Source organism: Peromyscus californicus, unplaced genomic scaffold, assembly GCF_007827085.1.
Source record: "Peromyscus californicus insignis strain IS unplaced genomic scaffold, ASM782708v3 Scaffold_3__1_contigs__length_106647218, whole genome shotgun sequence".
Classification (NCBI taxonomy): domain Eukaryota; kingdom Metazoa; phylum Chordata; class Mammalia; order Rodentia; family Cricetidae; genus Peromyscus; species Peromyscus californicus.
In genome coordinates, this window is record NW_026294551.1 from 19,643,518 (window position 1) to 19,666,725 (window position 23,208).

General features: G+C 54.8%; 1 protein-coding gene across 1 annotated transcript; it reads left to right on the forward strand.

Moving 5' to 3' along the window:
• The first annotated feature begins 9 nt into the window (after positions 1-9).
• Plcd3 (phospholipase C delta 3) lies at positions 10-21,977 on the forward strand. The gene is made up of 15 exons (XM_052755792.1): positions 10-275; positions 11,167-11,328; positions 11,429-11,657; positions 12,019-12,148; positions 13,488-13,716; positions 14,037-14,238; positions 14,363-14,507; positions 15,151-15,303; positions 16,928-17,074; positions 17,203-17,353; positions 18,095-18,211; positions 20,384-20,550; positions 20,794-20,929; positions 21,002-21,151; positions 21,223-21,977. The coding sequence occupies exons 1-15, from the start codon at positions 125-127 to the stop codon at positions 21,309-21,311; spliced, it is 2,358 nt and encodes a 785-aa protein (XP_052611752.1). The 5' UTR covers positions 10-124; the 3' UTR covers positions 21,312-21,977.
• The last annotated feature ends 1,231 nt before the right edge of the window (positions 21,978-23,208 follow it).

A 23,208-nucleotide genomic window follows, 5' to 3' on the forward strand; every position in this document is an offset into this window, starting at 1 on the left:
CACGGCGCCGCTAAGTTTCTTCGCTCGGGACCGCGCACCGGGCGCGGGCTGGGCGCGAGCCGTGTGCCGGTTTGCCCCATCCTCGCGCACAGATCCCGGGCCAGCTCCGGACCCCCCTTGGACCATGCTGTGCGGCAGCTGGAGAAGGAGCCGTCGCTCTCCCGAGGAACCCCGGGTGGCCGCCCAGGTCGCAACGCCCCTCGCGCTCCCGCCCTCGCCCGCGTCACCGGACAGCGGCACCAAGGGGCCTGGGCTGCGGGCACTGAAGAAGATGGGTCAGTGACACTCAAGGATGGGTCCGGGTGGGCACGAACTGTCTCTAGGGACAACCTGGAAGGAGCGGGTGTACAGGCCAACTGGCTTCCCAGGGTGCGTGGCGCTAGGGAGGACCTGACCTAGAGCATCAGCACTGTTCCAGTTGGGGGTCACACCTGGGGTCACCATAGTCCCAGGCTGTGCCAGAAGGCCTGGATACCCTTACAGTCTCACCAGGAGGCGCCCGCCGGGCCGTGCTGAAGTGAGAATTGGGGATAGGGGCAGGGATAGGGTCGCAGGAGCGAGAGAATGGAGTGAGAGATAAAATCTTGGAGTTAGGTTGGGGATGTAGCTCAAATGGTAGAGTGCTTGCCTAGTTGTAGGTTCGATCCCCAGTATCACATTCCTAACAGCTCATCAACTTACTGTTGGTAATCCCCCAGCACTGGAGAGGTGGGGGTAAGTGGATCAGAAGTTCAAGATCATTCTCCGCTACACAGTAATTAATACATATATCCCAACCTGGGATATGAGACCCCTGTCTCAAAAAAAAAATACATACATTAAAAACTTGGAATGCACTCACCTCCCTCTCTAGTGCTGCCTGAGGTCTACGGGCACCTCACAGTACCTGCTGTTCTTGACCCTGAGGAGCCGTTTACAGATGGCCTCAGGAAGACTCCAGACTCCCAAGCCGGCCCTGTAACCCTCAGGTCCTCTCTGCCAGGAGCAGCCACAAAGTCCTGGCGTGACTGGGGGATGGTTTGAGACAGTCCAGGTTCCAGAAGTGAGTGAAGTCATTAGTTCTCAAGGAGTCCCAGAGTCAGCTCAATACTGTGGTAGTTTGCTGCAGGTGTGTGAGATTCACCCTCCTGAGGTAGGTGGCCTAATCCCCATTTCATGGAGGAGGAAACTGACTCAGACATCAAAGAATTTTGTCTAGGGCACTCAGGCTGTGTACCATCACACCTGACACTGTCACAGTCAGGGCAAGATGGGACTCACGGGGCTTGAACAAGGGGCATAAAGGAAAGCGCTTTATAAACTGTAAAGTGCTGGAAACTGAAGAGCTTTGTTGGAGCTGCCAACCTCAAGACAGAATTCGGGGGTCCCAAATGCCAGCCTGGGCTTCCCTTCACAGCTGTCCCCTCCTCTTCCTCATTCCACCTGAATGTATGGGAAGTTGCTCTGAGCACTATGCCTAAGGCAGGTCTTTACCCTGCCCTCCATGAAGTCATTCAAGAGGTCAGTATTTATGGACCCAACAGCAGACAAGCTAGACACAGTCCTGCCCTCAGAGAGCTAAATGACAAAGTGAAGGGGTCAGAAGATGGGCCTTGAGGAAGGGGGAGTAGATCGCGATGCTGGGAAAACAGGGGGGACCCCACTGGACCCCAGAACTTAAAGAGTGCTTGTGTGGATGGGAGAGAGGCAGAAGGACCCCTTGGGGTCCCTCGCTTTGTTTAGATGGCAGTAAGGGTCCCAGAAAGGCAACTGGCAGGAACCGTAACTGAGTTAGAGGAGTGGATGGACAGTAGGGTGGTCCAAACAGGGGTGAAAGCAGGACTGGTTGGAAGGAGACAGAGGAGTAGCTGGGAAGGGGTATTGGGACTCAGGAGGCAGTGGCGTGGGGAGGAGGATCCAGAGTCACCAATATGACTGGGATGACTCCCTACTATGAAATCGGGAGTCTCTGGTTAGAGGTGGCACTATTCTGTGACCTCATGGTTAGGGGTTGGCAGTGTGAGGTGACCTGCCACCAAGGCAGGACAGAGCTCTCAGGAGAAGCAGCCTGAGCCATTGGCCCCTAGGGGTTATGGATGTGGCTGGAGACAGAGACGAAGCTATCACACACCAGCTGTCCCTTGCTCCTGTGTCCATTTGCTGAGCCCCATCAATGGCCACAGTGCTAGGCCAGGGGCTGAGGCCGCAAAGAAGGGTGACCGAGGCTTGCCCCAGAGGCACATAGTGTGCTGGGAAGAGACTTGTAGACACGTAATTACAGGAGAGCCCAGCTGGGCAGGAGTCAGCTGAGCATGGCCGCATGGGAGCCCTGGCTAGTTCATCGTGGAACTATGTACATATCAGAGTGTCATCTGTGCCCTTCCTACCACCACTGGCTGGTGCTGCCCTGCTGAGTGATTGCTGAGTGACCGTAGAGAAAGGAATTCCAGTGTGTAGGGAATGTCACTTCCCCCAAGCAATGCTGACCTCCATGCTGAGCCCGGGGACAAGGCAGAAACAAACCCAGTGGGCCTAGGGCCCAGCCCCATGGTCCCCAGAATGGCTAAAGCCTGGGCCTGTCACCAAGATAACTTCCATCCCCATCCACCCCTCCCAAGATGACCCCCATCACCCCCGATCAGGCTAAGAGAAAACAGATCTTATTTCAGGTCAAGGAACTGGAGCAGGGAGTATCTCAAGGGACCCGCGGGAGGAAAAGGCCTGTGGAGCCACCGTAGGGAACTAGGCCAAGCGCAGGGGAGGAGAGAGACTGAGTGGGAGCTATTTGCAGGGCTGGGCCGGGCCTGAACATTACTGTCCACTGAGCTTGCCTCAGACTTCATCCTGCTTATTTTTCAGTCATTCCTGGAGCATGTGTCCTCCTCAGTGACAGAGAGACAGGAGATGGCAGGGTCGAGCCCCTTGCCAGGCAGCCATGAAGAAACCCTGGCTGCCTGCCACCCACAGTCAAGGTTCCAATGACACACTTTATTATCATAATTAGTGAGTACTGACACCTCCAGATCATCATGCCATGTGCTCTGTGTATCATCTCACTTAGCGTCCACAGTCCCATGAGATAGACAGTGCCAGGAGCTTCATTTCACCATGAGATAGCAGACTCAGAGAGGGGTCAAGGCTGGAAGTAAGCCAGCTGTGGTGACCCAGGCCTGGAATCCCAGCCCTGGAGAGACAGAGAGGCCAGCCTGGTGTACATACTGAGTTCCAGACCAGAAAGGGCTGTGTATCGGGACTTTGTCTCAAAAAACAAAAGCTAAAAGGGATGGAGAGATTCGAACCCAGGCAGTATGGTCCAGAGACTGGGCTCTAAACACAGAGATGAAAGAGATGTTCATCTGGGAAGGGCCTGCTTTTCCTCAGAGATGGCCTCCCAGGGTTGCCAATGAAATACAGGATGCCAAATTGTTTTGATTTGGTTTGGTTTGGGGTGTTTTTGTTGTTGTTGTTGTTTTGTTTTTCTGTTATAGTCTTGTCTGTCCTGGATCTCGCTCTGTAGACCAGGCTGCCCTCAAACTCGCAGAGATCTGCCTGCCTCTGTCTTCCGAGTGCTGGGAGAAAAGACAGGTGCCACCAATGCTCGATGCTTAATTTGAACACTGGGTGGACAATGAATAATTTTGGACATAGAGATGTATCTGTCTACCTCTAGAATGTGTATGTAAATTATAAATCCATGGTTATGTATAATTTTTTCTTGGTCTGGTGCTGAGGATGGAACCTAGGGCCTTGAGCATGCTGGACAGGCACTGAACTGCATCCTCCGCCCCATAGGACGTACTTACACTAAAAAGGTATTTGTTGTTTATCTTAAATTCACACGTAAAGGATTGCCTCCATTTTTTCTTCAGCAACCCCACTCTCCCCAGCCTGTCAGCGCCTGTGCGTTCATGCTCCGCCCAGACCCCTAATCCTCTCTGTGTCCAGAGAGCTGAGTAGGCACAATCTTGTTCACACCCTCCCTGCTTGCTCACTCTGACAAACACTCCTGGGTGAGGGGGCTTTCCCAATGGCCTGTCCAGAACGTTCCCTGCAGGGTGAGTTGGGCTGGCCTGATGGCAGGAGGGGGGCTTCCAGAGACCTTAGAAGTAGCAGGCACCTGAACTGGGTGGCCGGGAGGGCAGGGCAGCTTTATAGCTTCCCCACCTCCTCATCCCTTGACCCCATTCGTGCCTGTTCTGGCCCAGCCAAGCCCAGAAGGTACCACACCCTCAACTCCCCGGCCCACAGGCCTCTGGGGAAGCCCTGCCTACACTTCCTGCTTTTCTTGATTTTTCCCAGGGATGTTATGGAATAACACTGGCCTCCGTGTGATGGTCAGCTGGAACAGGGGACATCCTTGGTACCTGGGACAATGGGGCTGGCTAAGGGATTAGGGTAGGAAGGTCACTGGAAACATGGCTGTTGTGTTGTGTGTCTTTTGTGTGGAAAAGTCCAGCACTTCATGGAAATGCAGCTGCCTCCCACTCCCCTCTCACACACGTTGGCAGGAGCAGTTGGCTGCCCTGTTCTTGCATGTCTCACATTCCTACCAGAGCCCTGTGTGCACTTCCTGACAGTGCAGTGCAGTAGTACACACACACACACACACACACACACACACACACACACACACACACACTGCTTTCGTCCCCAGACGGACCCACCTTCCTCCTACCCCACCCACGGATCTAGACAAACACACAAGTACATATCCTCCCCCATTATATTCACACCCTACTCTGCACACACCCTCTGTTAAACGCTCACAACCTTACAGCCTGTCTGCACCAGCCTCCACCGGCCTCTGCCCACTACCCAGCCCAGGCCTTGGTCGTCCACTGTTCACCGTTGCCCTCTCTGAGCTTTAGTGCCCTGTCTGTCATAGGACCTGGGAGCTCTCTCTAGCTGGTGGGAGGCAGTCTCCTGCCTCCCACCTTGGCTGCCCAGACAGAATTGCATACCGCCCCCCCCACCCCAACAGCCCTGGTCCAGGTGGATATACAGGTATGCATGTATACCCTTTCCTCACCACTGTCTGCATGAACCCTTTGGAAGGCAGCAGGCTCAGGGACAGTGTCTGAGTCCCAGATGACAATGCTGCCCTGGGCCTGAGGCAACTCAGTCCTGGCTTGGAGAGGGACAAAGATGGACACCATAGGCCGGAGGAGGGTAGAGCCCCTGGAACCCTGGCACCTCTTCCCCTGGGCTCCCAGTCACTTCCGCAGAGCTTGTCTCTGTTCCCTATTTTACTGAACAGCCAGAGTGCTGAACGTCTCTTGCTCCTTCTTCCACGGCAGCCCTTTTGGGCTTAGACTCCCCCCAGCCCCCAGCTCAGTCCTCCTCCACCACCTGGTTAGCCGCTGTGTGACCCGGCCTCGGCAGCTCGAGAGAATAATTCATGCTCAGTATAATTCAGCTGCTTAACATACAGCCTAGCCAGGGGTAGCATGCGCCTGCAATCACAACTCGTAAAGGCTGACACAGGAGGATTGCCGCGAGTTTGAGGCCGTCCAGGGCCGTCCTCGTCGTTACCTGTTTAAGGCTTTCCCTAGCCCCACAGAGACACTGTGTAACCATTAGGCGGTCACTTCCCATTTCTCCTTCCTGTGATCTGCTTTCTGTGTCTGCGGGTTCTGTATGTCTCGAATGAGTTCAGTCATAAGGTCTGTGTCACTCGGGGACCCAACTTCTTTGGTATGGTGTGTGTCAGGTGTAACAGATTTCACTTTTATTGTTGTTTTTGTTGATGTTGTTATTTTAGCGATTGTCTCGCTGTGTAGCCCAGGTTAGTCCTTGAACTCTTGGTAAACCCTGCTTCAGCCTCCTGAAAGCTTGGCCTACCCTTGTATCTCATCCATCTCTGCTTCTCCGTTCATCTCCGATGAACTCTTGGGTTCTTTCCACCTCTGGCTCTCCACCCTCGTTTTTTCCTGCTGTGATTTCATGACTGCTGCCCCTCCTCCCACACAGTGGAGAGAGACTGTGGCCCTAGCCCAGGGTCAGGTAGAAAACCCACAGACAGTAGGATGTGGGAGGCCTGTGCACCTGCCGAGCTTGCAGTGGATGAGACACCTGTGGGGCCGGGCCTGGTTGGGCGTACGAATGTTTCCGGGTGGTTGGGTGGAGAGGCAGCCATCGCTGCCCTGGGTCTGGGTCTCCTGCTGGCCTTGCCCCTGACCTATGTTGACCCCGCTGATACCCCAAGACCCTCTTTCCCTCTGCTCATGGCTGAGGAGTACTCACCTGGGACCCAGCCCCTGGCCCAGCTTGGTTATGGACACTCACTTTGTATTCTGTTTGACTTTGTCTTTTTTTTTTGGTTGGGAGAGGATCTTTTTGGCTAAGACAGGGTCTCAATCTGTAGCCTAGGCTGGCCTCCACCTTGGCACTCCTCCTGCCTAATCCTCTAGAGTGCTGAGGTTTCTGGAGTGAGCCACCACACCTGGCTCTGGTTGACTTTTCTATGGGTGTGTGGTTGAGGGGTAAGTGTGGTCAGAGGCCAGTGCCACTTGGGTGGGTAGCCTGGCGTACCCCTCCCTCCCAACAGACCCTAGAGATCCTGGGGGTAAGGACAGGAGGGAGGGGCTGTCACCGTGGAAACCTGCTCCAGTGGGGGCCAACAGGCTTTAGGACTGCCAGGCTCAACCTCTGTGGCCTGTTTGCAGAAGGCTGAGGACAAAGCAGGTCCACTGTGACTCACCCTCCATTTCCGGGCTTAGTCATTCACCAGCCCCCTCCCCACCCCCTACAGGCTTGGCATCGCAGGACTGGCCCAGCCAGGGGAGGTGACCTCAGCTGAGGAACCTTTCCCGGCTGAGGGGGTGAAGGAAGGGTGAGCCCGGCTAGCTTTGGTCCCAGGCCTGATGGCACCACTGCCCCCCCCCCCCCCCCCCCCCCCCCCCCGCATGCCCCACACTCACTTTGTTCTTTCTCTGGATCAGATAATTCTGAGTGCCTGGGTGAATATGATACGAGGGGCAGGGGAGGGGGTGAGTCTGGGGATCCCTTGGCCTAGCTGTACGGAAACAGGGCACTAGCCCCTGTCCTGACCAGGGGCACGAAAGGGGACTGTGACTGAAGGCCTTGAGAGGCTCCTAGCAAACTGCCGACCCCTAAGGAGGGCAGGTTACCCCTCCCGCCCCTGAGAACCTGATTTTCAGTCATGCTCACCCTCAATCTGTAAGGTAAATTTGGGGGCTGGATCAATAAAGTGCTTGCCTCGCAAGCATGAGGCCTGAGTTCAGTCTCCGAAACCCACAAAGAAAGGTAGGTGTGGTGGCACACCTCTAAATCCCAGCACTGAGGAGGCAGAGCCAGGAAGACCTTTGGGGCTGGCTGCTTAGCCTGTGCACACGCACTGGCACACACGTAAGCACTTTTGCACGTATGATCACGCCCTCTGCCAGAAAGCCCTAAAGTGCAATTTTAAAAGGCAGATGCCCAAGTGCCAGCCCATGCCCACTGAATGGGCATCTCTGGCTCCAGGAGAATTCAATACACAGCTAGCACCGAGAACCCAGACCCCAAGGCGTCAGCTCTGAACTCAGGAAAGCTAGGGCAGGGCTGCGGAGAATTCAAAGCACTTAGCCCGTCCATCTGCTTTGGAGTCTTTCCATAAATATTAGTTGGAGCCAGGCTCTGGGAGATAAGAGTTCATTCTACCCTTGGTTCTATTAAAGTCTCCTGAGCGGGGGTGGTGATGGTGTGTGTGAACACGCGCGCGCACGCACACACACACACACACACACACACACACACACACACACACACAAAGGCCAGAGGGGAGGGTTGTGTGTCCTCTATCACTCTTTGCCTTATCTCTTTGAGACAGGTTATCTCTCAGGGCCTGGAGCCTGGCTGGTGGCCAAGAAGCCGAGCGATCTCTCCACCTCCCAGGGCACTGAGATTACAGGGCCGCGGGGCCATGTCCAGCTTTCATGTGGGTTCTGGGAATTGGAACTCAGTTCCTCATGCTTGTGAGGAAAGTGTTTTTACAGCTGAGCGCCTTCGCCCGCCCTTGCTGGGTTTTTGTTTGGTTGGTTGGAACTCACATTCCTCCTGCCTGCACCCCAAGTGTTGGGATTTGGGGATTTGGGGTTTAGAGGTTTGGGACACACCTTTTTTATTTTTATTGTTTTCATTCCTCTTCCTCTTTTTTGTTTTTTAAATGGGGTCTCACTTTGCAGGTGCAGATGGCTTGGAATTTGACAAACAGACCAGACAGGGAGGGCCTCAGACTCACAGAGACTGGCCTGCTTCTGCCTCCTGAGTGCTGAGATTAAAGCCACGCACCACCATGCCTGCTCCTTGTTTGTTTCTAAGATTTACTTTATTTATTAATTATGTGTGTGTGAGTGTGTGTTCATGACACAAATACCTCAGTCCCTTTGGAGCTGGAGTTATGAGCCCAGGACTGCCTTAAGTGGGTGCTGGAAACCAAACTGAGTCTTCCGGGGAATCAGTAAGTGCTCTTCACCACTGAGTCGCCGTCTCTCTAACTCCTTTTATTAATTAATTAATTAATTTTGTTTTTTCGAGACAGGGTTTCTCTGTGTAGTTTTAGTGACTGTCCTGAATCTCATTCTGTAGACCAGGCTGGCCTTGAACTCACAGAGATCTGCCTGCCTCTGCCTCCCGAGTGCTGGGATTAAAGGTGTGCTCCACCACCGCCCCGCCCTTTTATTTATTTTCAAAAGAGAGTCTCATTCTATAGCTCAGGCCAGCCTAGAACTCGCTCTGTAACACAAGCAGGGCTTGAACTCAAAGCATTCTTTTCGCCTTGGCCTCCTGAATGCTAAGGTGTGAACCACCATGCTCAACTTTTTAAAAAGGAAAACAGCCTTTGGTGTTCAGGGAGGGAGAACTCTCCAATGTGAAGGCAAATCAGGAAGGCTTCCTGGAGGGGGTGGTAGCTGAGCTTGTCCTTGAAATTAGCTACAAGAGGAAGAAAAGTAGGAGAGGACCTTCACTACAAAGTCAGTGGGGCGGGGCGGGGGGGGGGGGCAAACTCAGGTCAGAGCTGGGCAAGCAGGAGCCTTGGAGTCCTAAGACATAAGGTTTGGGTCATGTAGCTCACCCCTGTAATGCCAGCACTCCAGAAGCTGAGGCAGGAGGATTGACATAATTTGAGGTCATCGTGGGCTACCTAGTGAAATCCAAGGCAGCCTGGACTCAGAGGAGACCCTGTCTCCAAGAAAACAGAACTAGCACAGAGGTGTTGCAGCTAGAGATGGTTGAGAGCATGGACTGCTTTCACAAAGGACTCAAGTTCAAGTCCCAGTGACTGTGCAAGGTGACTTAACTGTACTTCCAGCTCCAGGGGACCAATGTCCTCTTCTGGACCCCTCCAGCACCTCTACTCACCTGCGCACACACATACACATAAATAAGAGGAAGTTATGTGTGATGGCGCATGCCTTTAATCCTGGGAGGCAGAGGCAGGCGGATCTCTGTGAGTTCGAGGCCAGCCTGGTCTACACAGCAAGTTCCAGAACAGCCAAAGCTACACAGAGAAACACTGTCTCAAAAAAACAAAACAAATGAAAGAAAGAAAAGAAAAAGGAGGGAGGAGGGAGGCATACTGTCGTTTGCCTCACAGTGGTTTTAGTTTTTTGCTTTTTCAATTTGATTTAGTTGCCAACATTAAAGAATGTGGTCGCTTCCCATCCAGACACAGATTCCTGGCCTTCCTCCATTCCTGGCTGTCCCCTCCAGCTGAAGGGCGTGGGCTCTCTAAAGAGCCTGGTTCCCTCTTCTCCTACTGTCCCAGCTGGTGACCCTTTGGTGTCTTCCCTTGTGGAGAGGTCTCAGCACAGGCTCCAGGCTTTGAGCTGGCATGGGCTGAACCCTGCAGGGCCAGGGTGGGCAGGCTATAGTAACATGGGAGTGTTGGACCCTGCAGGGCAGGGGTGGGCAGGCTATAGTAACCCGGGAGTGTTGGACCCTGCAGGGCTGGGGTGGGCAGGCTATAGTAACCCGGGAGTGTTGGACCCTGCAGAGCCGGGGTGGGCAGGCTATAGTAACCCGGGAGTGTTGGACCCTGCAGGGCAGGGGTGGGCAGGCTATAGTAACCCGGGAGTGTTGGATTGTGCATCAGGCATTCACGAGTCTCCATTTTTCTCCTGGAGAACATAGGCTTAGAGCAGTCTCAGGTGAGTGCCACCAGGGTCATGTAACTGGGAGGTGACAAGGTAGGAACTTTATTCCACAGTGGATGTAAATTCTCCTCTCCTCTTAACCTCCCACTACCCAGGGTGCCTGAGGAAACAGGAAGAGAAAGAAGGGCCCTGCAATGCAGTGGCCCAGGAGACTGGAGATCAGCCACACAGGACTCTGGAGTCCTTGACCTGATGCTCTGGAGGTCCAGTGACTTTGGGAAGGTAGAGGCAAGGAGCTTGGGTTGCAGCAAGATTTGGGCTAGATAGTAGTGGGAAAACTTCCTGATGGCTGCAAGTTTCACGTCAAGGAAAAGGTTGTTGGTGGTCAGTTCTGAGCTTTGAGGCTTTAACATTTTTTTTTTTTTTTTTTTTTGGTTTTTCGAGACAGGGTTTCCCTGTGTAGCTTTGCGCCTTTCCTGGTACTTGCTTTGGAGACCAGGCTGGCCTCGAACTCACAGAGATCCGCCTGCCTCTGCCTCCCGAGTGCTGGGATTAAAGGCGTGCGCCACCACCGCCCGGCGAGGCTTTAACATTTTTTAAAGTTGTGTGTGTGTGTGTGTGTGTGTGTGTGTGTGTGTGTGTGTGTGTGTGTGTGTGTGTGAGCTATGCGGGCGCACGCGTACTCAGAAGACAGTTGGCTGGAGTCAGTCCTCTACTTCCACCATGTAGGAAGGTCTCAGGGATAGAACTCGGGCTGCTAGGCTTGCAGGGCAAACATCTTTATACACTGAGCCATTTCACCAGCCCTTGAGCTTTCGGTGGAGGTGGCTGGAAAAAGGGGTAATCTTCAGAGAGACCCAGGCTTGGGAACTACGGAAACCTCCTACTGGCCAGCCTGGAAGAGGCGTTTGGGGCTGCAAAGCTTCAAGCAGGTGACGGTGGTGATGCGGCTTGTTACAATGAGAGGGTGCAGGGGCAGAGCTTCCCATTTCCCCCCATCCTCCACCAGCTGGGGGGCCAGTGCAAGGGACTGCCGGACAGGGATGCTACCTTGCAGGGCCAGGCCCAAACACCCCAGATTTCCCTGCAGGCCTGACGGAGGATGAGGATGTCCAAGCCATGCTGCGGGGCTCCCGGCTCCTCAAGATCCGCTCACGCACGTGGCACAAGGAGCGGCTGTACCGGCTGCAGGAGGACGGCCTGAGCGTGTGGTTCCAGCGGCGCTTCCCGCACGCGCCTTCGCAGCACATCTGTGAGTGGTCAGGGGCGGCGCGGGGCGGGGCGGTGGGGACAGCGGGCGGGCGGGCGGGCGGGCGCCCTGGCCGACACATCTGACCCTGCCTCGATCATAGTCTTCGTGCAGCACATCGAGGCTGTCCGGGAGGGCCACCAGTCGGAGGGCTTGCGGCGCTTCGGGGGCGCCTACGCGCCTGCGCGCTGCCTCACCATCGCCTTCAAGGGCCGCCGCAAGAACCTGGACCTGGCGGCGCCCACCGCGGAGGAGGCGCAGCGCTGGGTGCGAGGCCTGGCCAAGCTGCGGGCGCGCCTGGATGCCATGAGCCAGCGGGAGCGGCTAGACCAATATCCTGCCGGGCCGGGAGGAGGGAGGGCCTGTCCTAGGAGAGCTCCTGGCCTAAGGAGCACCAGCTAAGACAGTTCCCGGTGCTCTGGAATGCGGATGGAGCCTCACCCAGGCCTGGCCTGAGCCCTTAGTGGGGAAAGGCACCATCCCCGCTCCAGGGATGAAACAGTAAGGACCTCCTCACTGGGAAAATGGGCCCCGTGAAGACGTTGCCCTTGTGCCCTTGGAACTCCCTCCACACACACATACACACAGGGAAGTACAGTCCCTAATTTTGGGGACCCCGGACCAGGTACTGATCACCCATTAATCCCGGGCAAGGGGCCTAGTCTATCGCTGGTGTTTCCTGAGCACACACACCTGGATCCATTCCTACCTGCACCGGGCCGACTCTGACCAGGACAGTAAGATGAGCTTCAAGGAGATCAAGAGTCTGCTCAGGATGGTCAACGTGGACATGAATGACATGTATGCCTACCGCCTCTTCAAGGTGAACTCAGCGCCTACCCCCGCCCCCTTCCAGCGTTTGAAACATTAACTCTATCCAGGTTTTTTTTTTGTTGTTGCTGTTGTTTGTTTTGTTTTGTTTTGTTTTCTAAACAGGGTTTCTCTGTGTAGTTTAGGTGCCTGTCCTGGATCTCGCTCTGTAGACCAAGCTGGCCCCAAACTCACGGAGATCTGCCTGGCTCTGCCTCCCAAGTGCTGGGATTAAAGGCATGCGCCACCACCACCCGGCTCTGTCCAGGTTTTTTGTGGTTGTTTTTAGACAGGAGCTCACTATGTAGCTCAGGCTGGTCTTGAACTTGTGATCCTCCTGTCTCAGCTTGTGGAATAGCTGGGTTTTCTGATAAACACCATCAGACTCACGTACCTCTCGAGCTTTTCTTTTCTTTTCTTTTTTTTTTTTTCCCTAGGGAGGGAGCCACCTCTCCCTACAGAAAGGCAACCCCTGAGCCTAGTTAATTAGGCTTTTCCAGCCAGGTGTGGTGGTGCGCGCTTTTAATCCTAGTACTGAAGGCAGAGGCAGGCAGATCTCTGTGAGTTTGAGGTCAGTCTTATCTACACAGCAGGCCCCAGGCCAGTGAAGGCTAAAAAGTATGACCCTGTCTTCAAACACATAAAAAGCCTTTCCCAGTCCCTGAAGCCAGAGGACCAGAACTTTATGTATGGCATCTCTAGGCAGAGCTCGGAGTAGGGTGCCACCTCCAGAGCCCTCCAGAGTGAGCAGCAGAGTCGTTTTCTTATCTCTCAGGCTGCAGGGCACCACTTGTACACGTGACTGTGTGGCTTGCACATGGGAGTGCAGGCAAACACACCTGAGTCTCCACAGTGCAGGGCCCTCCCCTCCCCCTCTTGTGCCTGTGTGGGAGCTCTGGGGTGCACAGGTGACTACATCTGTACATTGATTGGGTGGCATGGCAGAGACATGTATGGATGCTGAGTGTGACCAGCCTGTGCCCTGCAAAGGCAAGGGAACCACCTGGCTGCTCGAGAACTCCTTTCATTCACTTCTGCTCACTGACCAGGTGTCTTAGGAGGACAGTAAGGACCTGGGGAGGGGTCCTGTGGCACAAGTTCTGCCTCCCAAGGCTGCCATTTTTGTTCCAAATCCTGATCTTGATCTTTGGGGTAGGTCATGGTGCACATGGACAGGTGTGAACCCCAAGACTCTATCCCTGGAGTTCACTCGGGGGTGTGGGCTTAAGGACCTGGAGTCTTGGGAAGTAGGGGTTGCTGCTTTTCCAGCTGTTAAGCTCATGGAGTGTGTCAGTTAGGGCCAGGTTCCCAAGAGTGTGCCCTCCTCTGAGCCCCACCTCCCCATTCCCCAGGAGTGTGACCATTCCAACAACGAGCGTCTGGAGGGGGCTGAGATTGAGGCATTCCTGCGGAGGCTGCTGAAACGCCCCGAACTGGAGGCCATCTTCCACCGGTACTCGGGTGAGGACCATGTGCTGAGCGCCTCTGAGCTGCTGGAGTTCCTGCAAGACCAGGGAGAGGACAGTGCCACCTTGGCCTGTGCCCAGCAGCTTATCCAGACCTATGAGCTCAATGAGACAGGTAAGGGAGCACAATTCAGCCTCGATCCCAGGCAGCTCTGCCGTCACTGCCTGTCCCAGGCAGGCCCCCTCTCCTCTTCCAGGCTCCGCACCTCTACTTGTAAAAATGGCATTGTAATACGTCTGCCCCTCGGGGTTCTGTGGAAGATTAGATGGCATGGTGCATGCCGTCCTCCATCAGCAGCCTAGCTGTTCTGACTAAGCTAAGTGAGCCACGGGTGCTGTTGGAAGCTGGACATGTGGCCCCGCCCCCAGGTGGCCCCGCCCCCAGGTGGCCCCGCCCCCAGGTGGCCCCACCCTCTCTCCTTCTCTTCCCTGTAGCCAAGCAGCATGAGCTGATGACGCTGGATGGCTTCATCATGTATCTGTTGTCGCCTGAGGGGGCTGCCCTGAACGTGGCCCACACGTGTGTGTTCCAGGACATGGGCCAGCCCCTTGCCCACTACTTCATCTCTTCCTCTCACAACACCTACCTGACGGACTCGCAGATCGGAGGGCCCAGCAGCACTGAGGCCTACGTTAGGTACCATGGTGGGGGTGAGAGCATGGGGCTCCGCTCTGCATTTCCTGGCCAAGCCTGCCACCGCCCTGGCCCTGCGGCAGTGGCATACCCACACTCTGCCCATCCATCTGTCTGTCAATTACAGGGCCTTTGCCCAGGGATGCCGCTGTGTGGAACTTGACTGCTGGGAGGGTCAGGGAGGGGAACCCATCATCTATCATGGGCACACCCTCACCTCCAAGATCCTCTTTCGAGATGTGATCCAAGCCGTGCGTGACCATGCTTTTACGGTAAGGCGCTGGGACCTCACGCCCAGCCCTGGGGCCTTCCTAGTGATCCCTTACCCCTCCCATAGCCAGATGCCCTTCCCAGAGCATCGTTCATTCACCAAGTGCTGTGGGAATAGCAGGCCCGGAGAGTAAAATAAAGCTGAATTGAGTGCTCCCTCCTCCCATCCTCGCAGCTAACAAATGTATGGACATCACCAAGTTTCCCAAAGAAAACCTTGGGGCTTAGGGGAGGACATCTGAGCCATGACTTCTAAGAGCACAGCTCAGGTTCAGCAGTGGACCTGCATACGCTTTGCAACCATCAGGGTACACAACCTCAAATGACGGCCTCTGCAACACCACTGGCATGGTCCATGCCACTAACCCTGAATGAACATTTATAGAGAAGCCATTGGTGAAGCTGCCCTCAGTCCCCATACACTCCATTCTTTCCCAGAGACCCCAGATCTGACCGCTGGCACTGCCACACATATCTTGGTGCCAGTATGTCCCATGTCTTACAGACTTGGTCCTTTAGGGTGGGTTTTCCACAGCCCTGCCTTTGCCTGCCTGTCTTGAAAGAGTTGGACACTGGGTAGGACAGGGATCAGCAGAGGGTGATTCTGAACTGTTGCCTGTCTTCCCTGACCCCCGCCCCCGACAGGTGTCCCCATATCCTGTTATCCTATCCCTTGAGAACCACTGTGGGCTGGAACAGCAGGCTGTCATGGCCCACCACCTTCGAAGCATCCTGGGAGACATGTTGGTGACACAGGCCTTGGATTCCCAGAACCCCGAGGAGCTGCCGTCTCCCGAGGTGATGCTCCCAGACCCGCAGCTTGGGAGGTGGGTCGGTCTGATGGGGTTCCATCCCTGGCTCACTCATGCCGCCCCTCTGGTTCAGGACCCCTCACTTCTTTCTGCCAGGACCTTTTCCTGCTCGGCTAAGCTGACATCTGCCACCCGGCTGTCCTTCTGCTACCCTCTGTTCCTTGTCCCTGACTGGACCCAGCCCATCCTCTTACTGGACCTTCTGTGTCTTACTCTGCCTGGCCTGGCCTGTGTCTCTTCTCACAGGGTACCTGGAGGCCCAGCCACTTCCACCTCCATGGCCTGAGTTGACTTTTCTTCCCCCTAGATCTCCCTCCCTAGCCATCTGCTCTTGCCAGATGCCACCCACTTAGGACTGCCGATAAGTAGGGCTAGGACTGTGAGGCTCAGCAATTCAGCAATTACCCAGTGTGCATGAGGTCCTGGGTTCAGTCCCTAGTACTGACAAGAAAGGAGGGCCGTGGAGGCTTGCTTCTCACACTTACCCCACTCCGTTTCATTAGAAGTAACCATCTTCCAGTTTTTGTGTATACACAAAGATGTTCTCATTTATTTGTTTGGTTGTTTTACTGTTGAGCCAGGATCTCATAGAAGCCAGGTTGGCCTCTAACTCTCCCCCACCCCCGCCCCCCGGAGCTGAAGACCAAACCCAGGGCCTTGCACTTGCTAGGCAAGCGCTCTACCACTGAGCTAAGTCCCCAAGCCCGGCCTCCAACTCTTTATATAGCCAAGGATGATCTTGAACTTCTGATCCTCTTGCCTCTATCTCAGAGCTGGGGTTACAAGAGTGTGTTTATATAGTGCTGAGGGAGAAGCCAGGGCTTCCTGCATGACAGACGAGGACTCTAACAACTGAGCTATATCCCCAGCTGGTATTCTTTAGTCCAAGCTGACCATGAATGTGACATCAGCACGTTGTCCGGGACATGTCTTTACGGAGACAGAAGGATCAAGAGATGGAGGCTAAAAAAATGAGGAATAGTGACACAGGCCCATAATCTCAGCACACAGGAGGTGGAGGCAGGAGGATCAGGGAGTCAGAGTTATCTTTGGCTACATAGTGAATTTTAGGCCAGCTTAAGCTACATAAGACTGTTTAAAAAACTTACACAAGAGGGTAGCGTGATTATATGCACTGCAGTCATTCCTTCTATGAAAGCTCTTTCTGGACTGGGCGGTGGTGGTGAACGCCTTTAATCCCAGCACTCGGGAGGCAGAGGCAGGCCGATCTCTGTGAGTTCGAGGCCAGCCTGGTCTACAGAGTGAGATCCAGGATAGCCAGGGCTACACAGAGAAACCCTGTCTCAAAAAAAAAAACAAAAACAAAAAGCAAAACAAACAAACAAAAAGATCTTTCTGGAAGAGCTCTCCTTCCCTTAGATCCCAAGCTGCCTCTGAGCAGTGTCAGGGCTGCTGTGCGGCATTCTGACAAATGACACCTTTTGGGCCACCTTCCCTCAATGGCCTTGTGGTGGGATCACTTTTTCCTGTTAGAAGCATCGCTCCTGTTTCTCATCTGCCCCCTTGTCTAGCAGCCACTCTCTCGGTGGTGGGTGACTGTCGGGGCTGCCCCCGGGGCTTCACTGGTCCGTCTACCTTGGCCTCTCCAGCAGCTGAAGGGCCGGGTCTTGGTGAAAGGGAAGAGGCTGCCAGCTGCTCGGAATGAGGATGGCCGAATGCTGTCCGACAGGGAAGATGACGAGGAGGAGGAAGAGGAGACAGAAGAGGCTTGGGAGGCTGCAGAGCAGAGGCGGCGAGTGAGTGTACCACCTGGGGCAGCAGCCTGGGTCCCACTGCACGGCTGAGGGTGGGGAAGGCAGGGAAGGCAAGGGAGGTGGGAGCAGAGCCTTGAGCCAGGTGATCCCCACCGAGGCTGGTTTCCCAGGCCAAGCAGATCTCCCCGGACCTCTCAGCACTGGCTGTTTATTGCTGTGCCAGCCGCCTGCGGACCCTGAACCCCAGGCCTCGCCCACCTCAGCCTTGCCAGGTTGGCTCCCTCGGTGAGCGCAAGGCCAGGAAGTTTACCCGGGAGGCAGGTAGGAACCAGACACTGGGTATCTGGGGACAGGAAGGCATGGAACCCTGCAGGCTCTGGGGGCTGGATGAGGATCCTGACGTTGTTCTGAAGATTGACGGGGGCTTTAAGGGGACCTAAGGACACCTAAGGGCCAGGGAAAGACTGCTAAGATAATGATGGCTCCAGGTTAAGTGTGGTGGAGAAGCCACAACTGGAGAGGCTTGGGACTGCCTTCACCACACTTACCACCTAGTGGTGGTCAAGACATTGGCTCACCAGTCAGGCTAGTGGCAGGGGCTGGCAGAGCCTGGAGGTATGAGATCAGGGAGGCTTCCTGGAGCATACCATGCCTGAGAAGACTTGTCACTTGTCACTGTGGAGGAAGGAGGAAGCAGAAGGGGAAAGGACCCTAAATAGGAGGAACAGGTTAGACAAAGGCCCAGAGTCGTGACCATGGCAAGAATTCTAGGAACCCAAGGCACGGTTGGGGGCATGGGCAGGGTGAGTGACATGGACTGGCAGCCTAGGCGTTCAGTGTAGGGAGTCAGGAGTGTGGGCAGTGGTAATGCAAGCGTCAAGCTGTGTGGCTGCCAGGCGTCCCTGCCTCTCTCTGGTCCTTAGCAACCTCTTCTGTCCCTTTTCATACTAGGTCAGAAGAGAGGGAGGAGCTGGGGTGAAGGGGGGTGGCTATAGGCCCTGGAACTGGGCCAGGCACAGAAGCCTGGGTTCTGTTACAATCCGGGTCCCAACTCTGCCCTAGGGAACAGCTTTGTCAGGCACAACACTCAGCAGCTGACCAGAGTGTATCCAATGGGGCTGCGGATGAACTCGGCCAACTATAACCCCCAAGAGATGTGGAACTCAGGCTGTCAGTTGGGTGAGTGGGGCTATGGACTGGGGAGTCTGGGTAGAGCTATGGATTGGGGGGTCTGGGCGGGGCTATGGACTGGGGAGTCTGGGCGGGGCTATGAACTGGGGAGTCTGGGCGGGGCTATGGACTGGGGGGTCTGGGCGGGCCTATGGACTGGGGGGTCTGGGCGGGGCTATGGACTGGGGGGTCTGGGCGGAGCTATGGATTGGGGGGTCTGGGCGGGGCTATGGACTGGGGAGTCTGGGCGGGGCTATGGACTGGGGAATCTGGGCGGGGCTATGGACTGGGGGGTCTGGGCGGGGCTATGGACTGGGGAGTCTGGGCCGGGCTGGGCACTTCAGCCGTGAGTAGCCACACAGCTTTCTAGAAGGCGGGAAATGCATTGGTGTTTAAAGGTCTGTCTGAAATGCAGGTTCCTTTGTTTTTGGCAATGTGAAAGCGAGTTAAATTTCGTTTTTTGAGACAAGGTCTCATCATACAGCTCTGACTGGCCGCCGCAGGGCTGGGATTAAAGGTATACACACCAAACTCAGCAACTTACATTTTTCTTACCTTTTCCTTTTTTTTGAGACAAGGTCTCTGACTGTCCTGGAGCCCAGACTGGCTTCACAGAGATCCACCTGCCCCTGCCTCCTGGGTGCTGAGATTAAAGGCGTGTACCACAATGCCTAGCCAAAGGTTACATTTCTGTGTGAGGTACATGCCCGTGATCCTAGTACTTGGGAGGTAGAAGACAGGAGGGGGCTGTACATAGTTCATGGTCATCCTTGGTCCTTGGCTACTCAGTGTGTCTGAGGCCAGGCTGGGTTACATGAGTCTCAACATACCTAAAAGAAACTTACTCATTTTTGTATGTTCCCATGTGTGCATGAGCATGTGTGCTCTTGTTCATGTGTGTGCATGCATGTAGGCTAGAGGTCAGCATTGGGTATCTGTATAGCACTCTCTCTCTCTTTTTAAGATTTTTATGTGTATGAGTGTTCACATGTAAGCATCTCCATCACATACATGCCTGTGGAGGCCAGAGAGGTCAAGTCCTCTGGCACTGGAGAGACACCATATGGGTTCTGGGAACCGAACTCAGGTCCTCTGCCCTAGGCTAAGGCATCTCTCTGGCCTCCCCCACTTTACTTTTTCCGACAAGGCCTTTTACTATACCTAGAGTTTGCCCTTTCAGCTAGACTGGTTATGAGAGCCCCAGAATCCACCTGCCTCTGCCCGCACAACACTGAGCTCAGACATACACACTGCTATTCGTGGCCTTATGTGGGTTCTGGGGATCCAATCTCAGGGCCTCATGCTTATAGAGGAAGCCATTAATTCCCTGAGCCGTCTCCTCAGCTCCCACAAATTACATCTTTAGGAGGGTAGAAATACAAAAGCGAGCCGGATGTGGTGGCTTGTACCTATAATCCCAGCACTCAGGCAGCTGAGGCAAGAAAATTATGAATTCAAGGCCAGCTTGGTTACAGAGGTCATTTAGGCTAACCTAGGTTATGTTGTGAGACTGTATTAAAAAAAACCAAAACTATCAAGAAAGGAATTCAAACCCTTTATTTCTGTGTGCCCTTAAAACACGCGCGCACGCGCATACACACACACACACACACACACACACACACACACACACACACACACGACAGTTCTGCTAAGTCAATACTGAGAAAGATGGGCTCTGGGAGAAGGTCATGTTCTCTTTGGAGGTGTGTGTGGCGACCTCAAACCTCAGGTTTTTTCAGGCCTGGGCTCTGATCCAGGAGGCTTTGCCAGCACACCCCACCTCAACCCCACTTTACTACCCTTAAAGAAGTGCAGGAAGGAAGGCCGGGCGGTGGTGGCGCACGCCTTTAATCCCAGCACTCGGGAGGCAGAGCTAGGTGGATGTCCATGAGTTCGAGGCCAGCCTGGTCTACAGAGTGAGTTCCAGGAAAGGTGCAAAGCTACACAGAGAAACCCTGTCTCGGAAAAACCAAAAAAAAATAAATAAAAAAAAATAAAGAAGTGCAGGAAGGTGAAGGTGAATGCATGGTTCCTCATCAGTGGGTCCCGCCAGGGACAGAGCATTAGTAACTAGAGGGTTGGACACTGGAGTCTCTGGCCAGCCTGGTTGTTCCTGAATCTGCACTGAGAAGAGCGCCACTAAGCTTCCTCTGTCCAACCATCTCCTCTACTCCACAGTGGCTCTGAACTTTCAGACTCCTGGCTACGAGATGGACCTCAATACAGGGCGCTTCCTCATCAATGGGCAGTGTGGCTATGTTCTGAAACCTGCTTACCTGAGGCAACTGGACACCACCTTTGACCCTGAGTGCCCAGGACCCCCCAGAACTACTCTAACAGTCCAGGTCAGCAGCCTGGTCCACACCTCCACCTCAGGTTAAGGCTAGCTCGGGGGAGGCCCCAGTCTGAGGGGAAGAAGGGACAAGGGAGGCCAGGAACGGGCCTGGCATGAGGCAGCCCACGCGTCTGCATTTGTACAGGAGAGACGATGTAAGTGTGAGGACAAGGGCTTAGAGTTCCAGAGGGGCAAGGGTGGGTATGGGCCCCACTGGGGGCCAGGAAGAACCTGCCCTTCTTCCTTCCTCTAGGTGCTCACAGCCCAACAGCTGCCCAAGCTGAATGCAGAGAAGCCCAGTTCCATTGTGGATCCTCTAGTGCGCGTGGAGATCCATGGGGTGCCCGCAGACTGTGCCCACAAGGAGACTGACTATGTGCTCAACAATGGTGAGGAAGCTGGTTGGGAGGGCGGGCAGCCCCTGGGGCCAGTGGACCCTAACTACCACGCCTGTGCCCTAGGCTTCAACCCCTGCTGGAAGCAGACTCTGCAGTTCCAACTCCGGGTCCCAGAGCTGGTGCTGGTCAGGTTCGTGGTGGAGGACTATGACTCCACCTCCCCCAATGACTTTGTGGGCCAGTTTACACTGCCTCTCAACAGCCTGAAGCAAGGTAGGTGGGGGGAGGGAGGAGGGGGCGGAGGGGGGGCTCCAGCCTCTGACTTCCGGCTGCCTTCCCCACAGGGTACCGCCACATCCACCTGCTTTCCAAGGATGGAGCCTCGCTGTCCCCAGCCACGCTCTTTGTTCATATCTGCATTGAGAACTCTTGAGGGTCTCCCTGACTTACCCTAGGATCAGTGGGGGCTGGTATCATGGCACAGAGCCCCTCACATGCCACCCGTCCTGGTCACCAGGTGCTGGCATACCTGGGTGCTGAGAGCTGTTTAGTCCCTCAGTGAGAGCTAGGACCACGATCGGCGTCTCATCCAGTGACCCACTGGACTTCAGGAGCTTCCAACCCCGGGGGCCTTGAGGTCATTCTAGCTACCCTGGTCTTCAGCCAACTTGAGGAGAAGGACACCTGTCCCTCTGCCCTCCGGCGAGGCCATCTTAGCCTCCTTCCCTGAAAAGAGCACAGCAGCGCACATCGCCTCCTTTCAGGACGTGAGTGGGACCCAAGAGCCTCCTTTCCTTCAGCTTTCCTGGTTTCCCTTTCCTTCCCGTCTCAGGCAGGCAGGGAGCAGACAGACCCCGGAGGGGAAACCGGGCAGTGGGTTTGTAGCATGTGTCACAGAAGAGCCCTGGAGAGGGCAGAAGAGTAACTATTTTTATTTTATTTTTATTTTTATTTTTTTTTGTTTTTCGAGACAGGGTTTCTCTGTGTAGCTTTGCGCCTTTCCTGGATCTCGCTCTGTAGACCAGGCTGGCCTCGAACTCACAGAGATCCGCCTGGCTCTGCCTCCCAAGTGCTGGGATTAAAGGCGTATGCCACCACCGCCCGGCTTAAACTATTTTTAAAAATAAAGAAAGTACCTTCTCACTTTGTTCCCCAGGCCCATGAGGAGAGGGGCACTCTAGAGTGAAGGCTGCTGGGGCCTCTTCTCCCAGCGGGATCTGGGTTCTGTCCAAGACAGCCAGCGGTGGCTACAGGAGGTGCCAAGGCCCTTGGCTTAAAGCGGCTGCCAGTACTAAGTCATAAGGTCTCTCCTCCTTAAGTGGGGAGGGAGCAAGCCCAGCAGGGCACATTCCAATGACAGGCAGCCCTAGAGCAGATGAATACCTGAAGAGCAGCAGGGTACTGCCTGTCACTGGGACACTGGGAGTGTCACTGAGAAAACCATGGGCTCCACCCTGCCAGGAAGGAGCCTTCATGGGACTGTTAGGCTGTGGTACTTTAGATTCCACCGGGCAACAGTATTAGCCATGGGTAAGGTGGGGGTGGGGTAGACTGGCCTCGCACTGGCTCCAAGCCCTCTAGAAACCAAAGCCTGAGGCTAGGGCATCCTTCCTACCACCCCCAAGACTCAAGCCAGGAAGTGCCGGCTTCCCCCTGCTTTCTGTTCCTATGGAGGAGGGTCTTGCTTCTCTGATGGATGAACTTGTGTGTTTGAAAAAAAAAAAAAAAAAGATCAGGATCTGGAGCAGCCTAGGGGGGATGGGCAATGCAGGCAGACCACAAGCCCTGGCTGGGACACAGTGAAGCCAAGTCCAGTTGGGATGTGCTAGCTATGGGGGATTGGAAAGGGCCATGGGTCGGGATGGGTCATTTCCACAGGAAGAGAACAGTGAGAGATAAACACAGGTTACAGGGCCTGGCAACCTGTCGTGTTAAAAAAGCACCCCTAGGGGGAGCTGGAGCTCCCAGAAGAGGTTTTGCCTCTCAGGACTGAGTCCCTGGAGTCCCACAGTACAGCAGCATTCCTCAGCTGGGCCTGGTGGGACAGGCCTTTAATCCCAACTACTTGGGAGGCTGAAGCAGGACAAGTTCAGGGCCAGCCTTGGAAACCTACTGAGACTGTCTCAAATAAAAGGTAAAGCTAGGGCCAGTGAGATGGATCGGCAGGTGAGGTGCTTGCTGCAAAACAGCTGACCTGAGTCCATTCCCTAGAACCCGTGAAAACGTGGAAGGAAGAACAGGGACCCTGTGGCATGAGTGCCTCCAGCATACCTCACATGCACGCTCACACGTGCACACGCATGCACGTGCACACACTGGAGACTGCACAT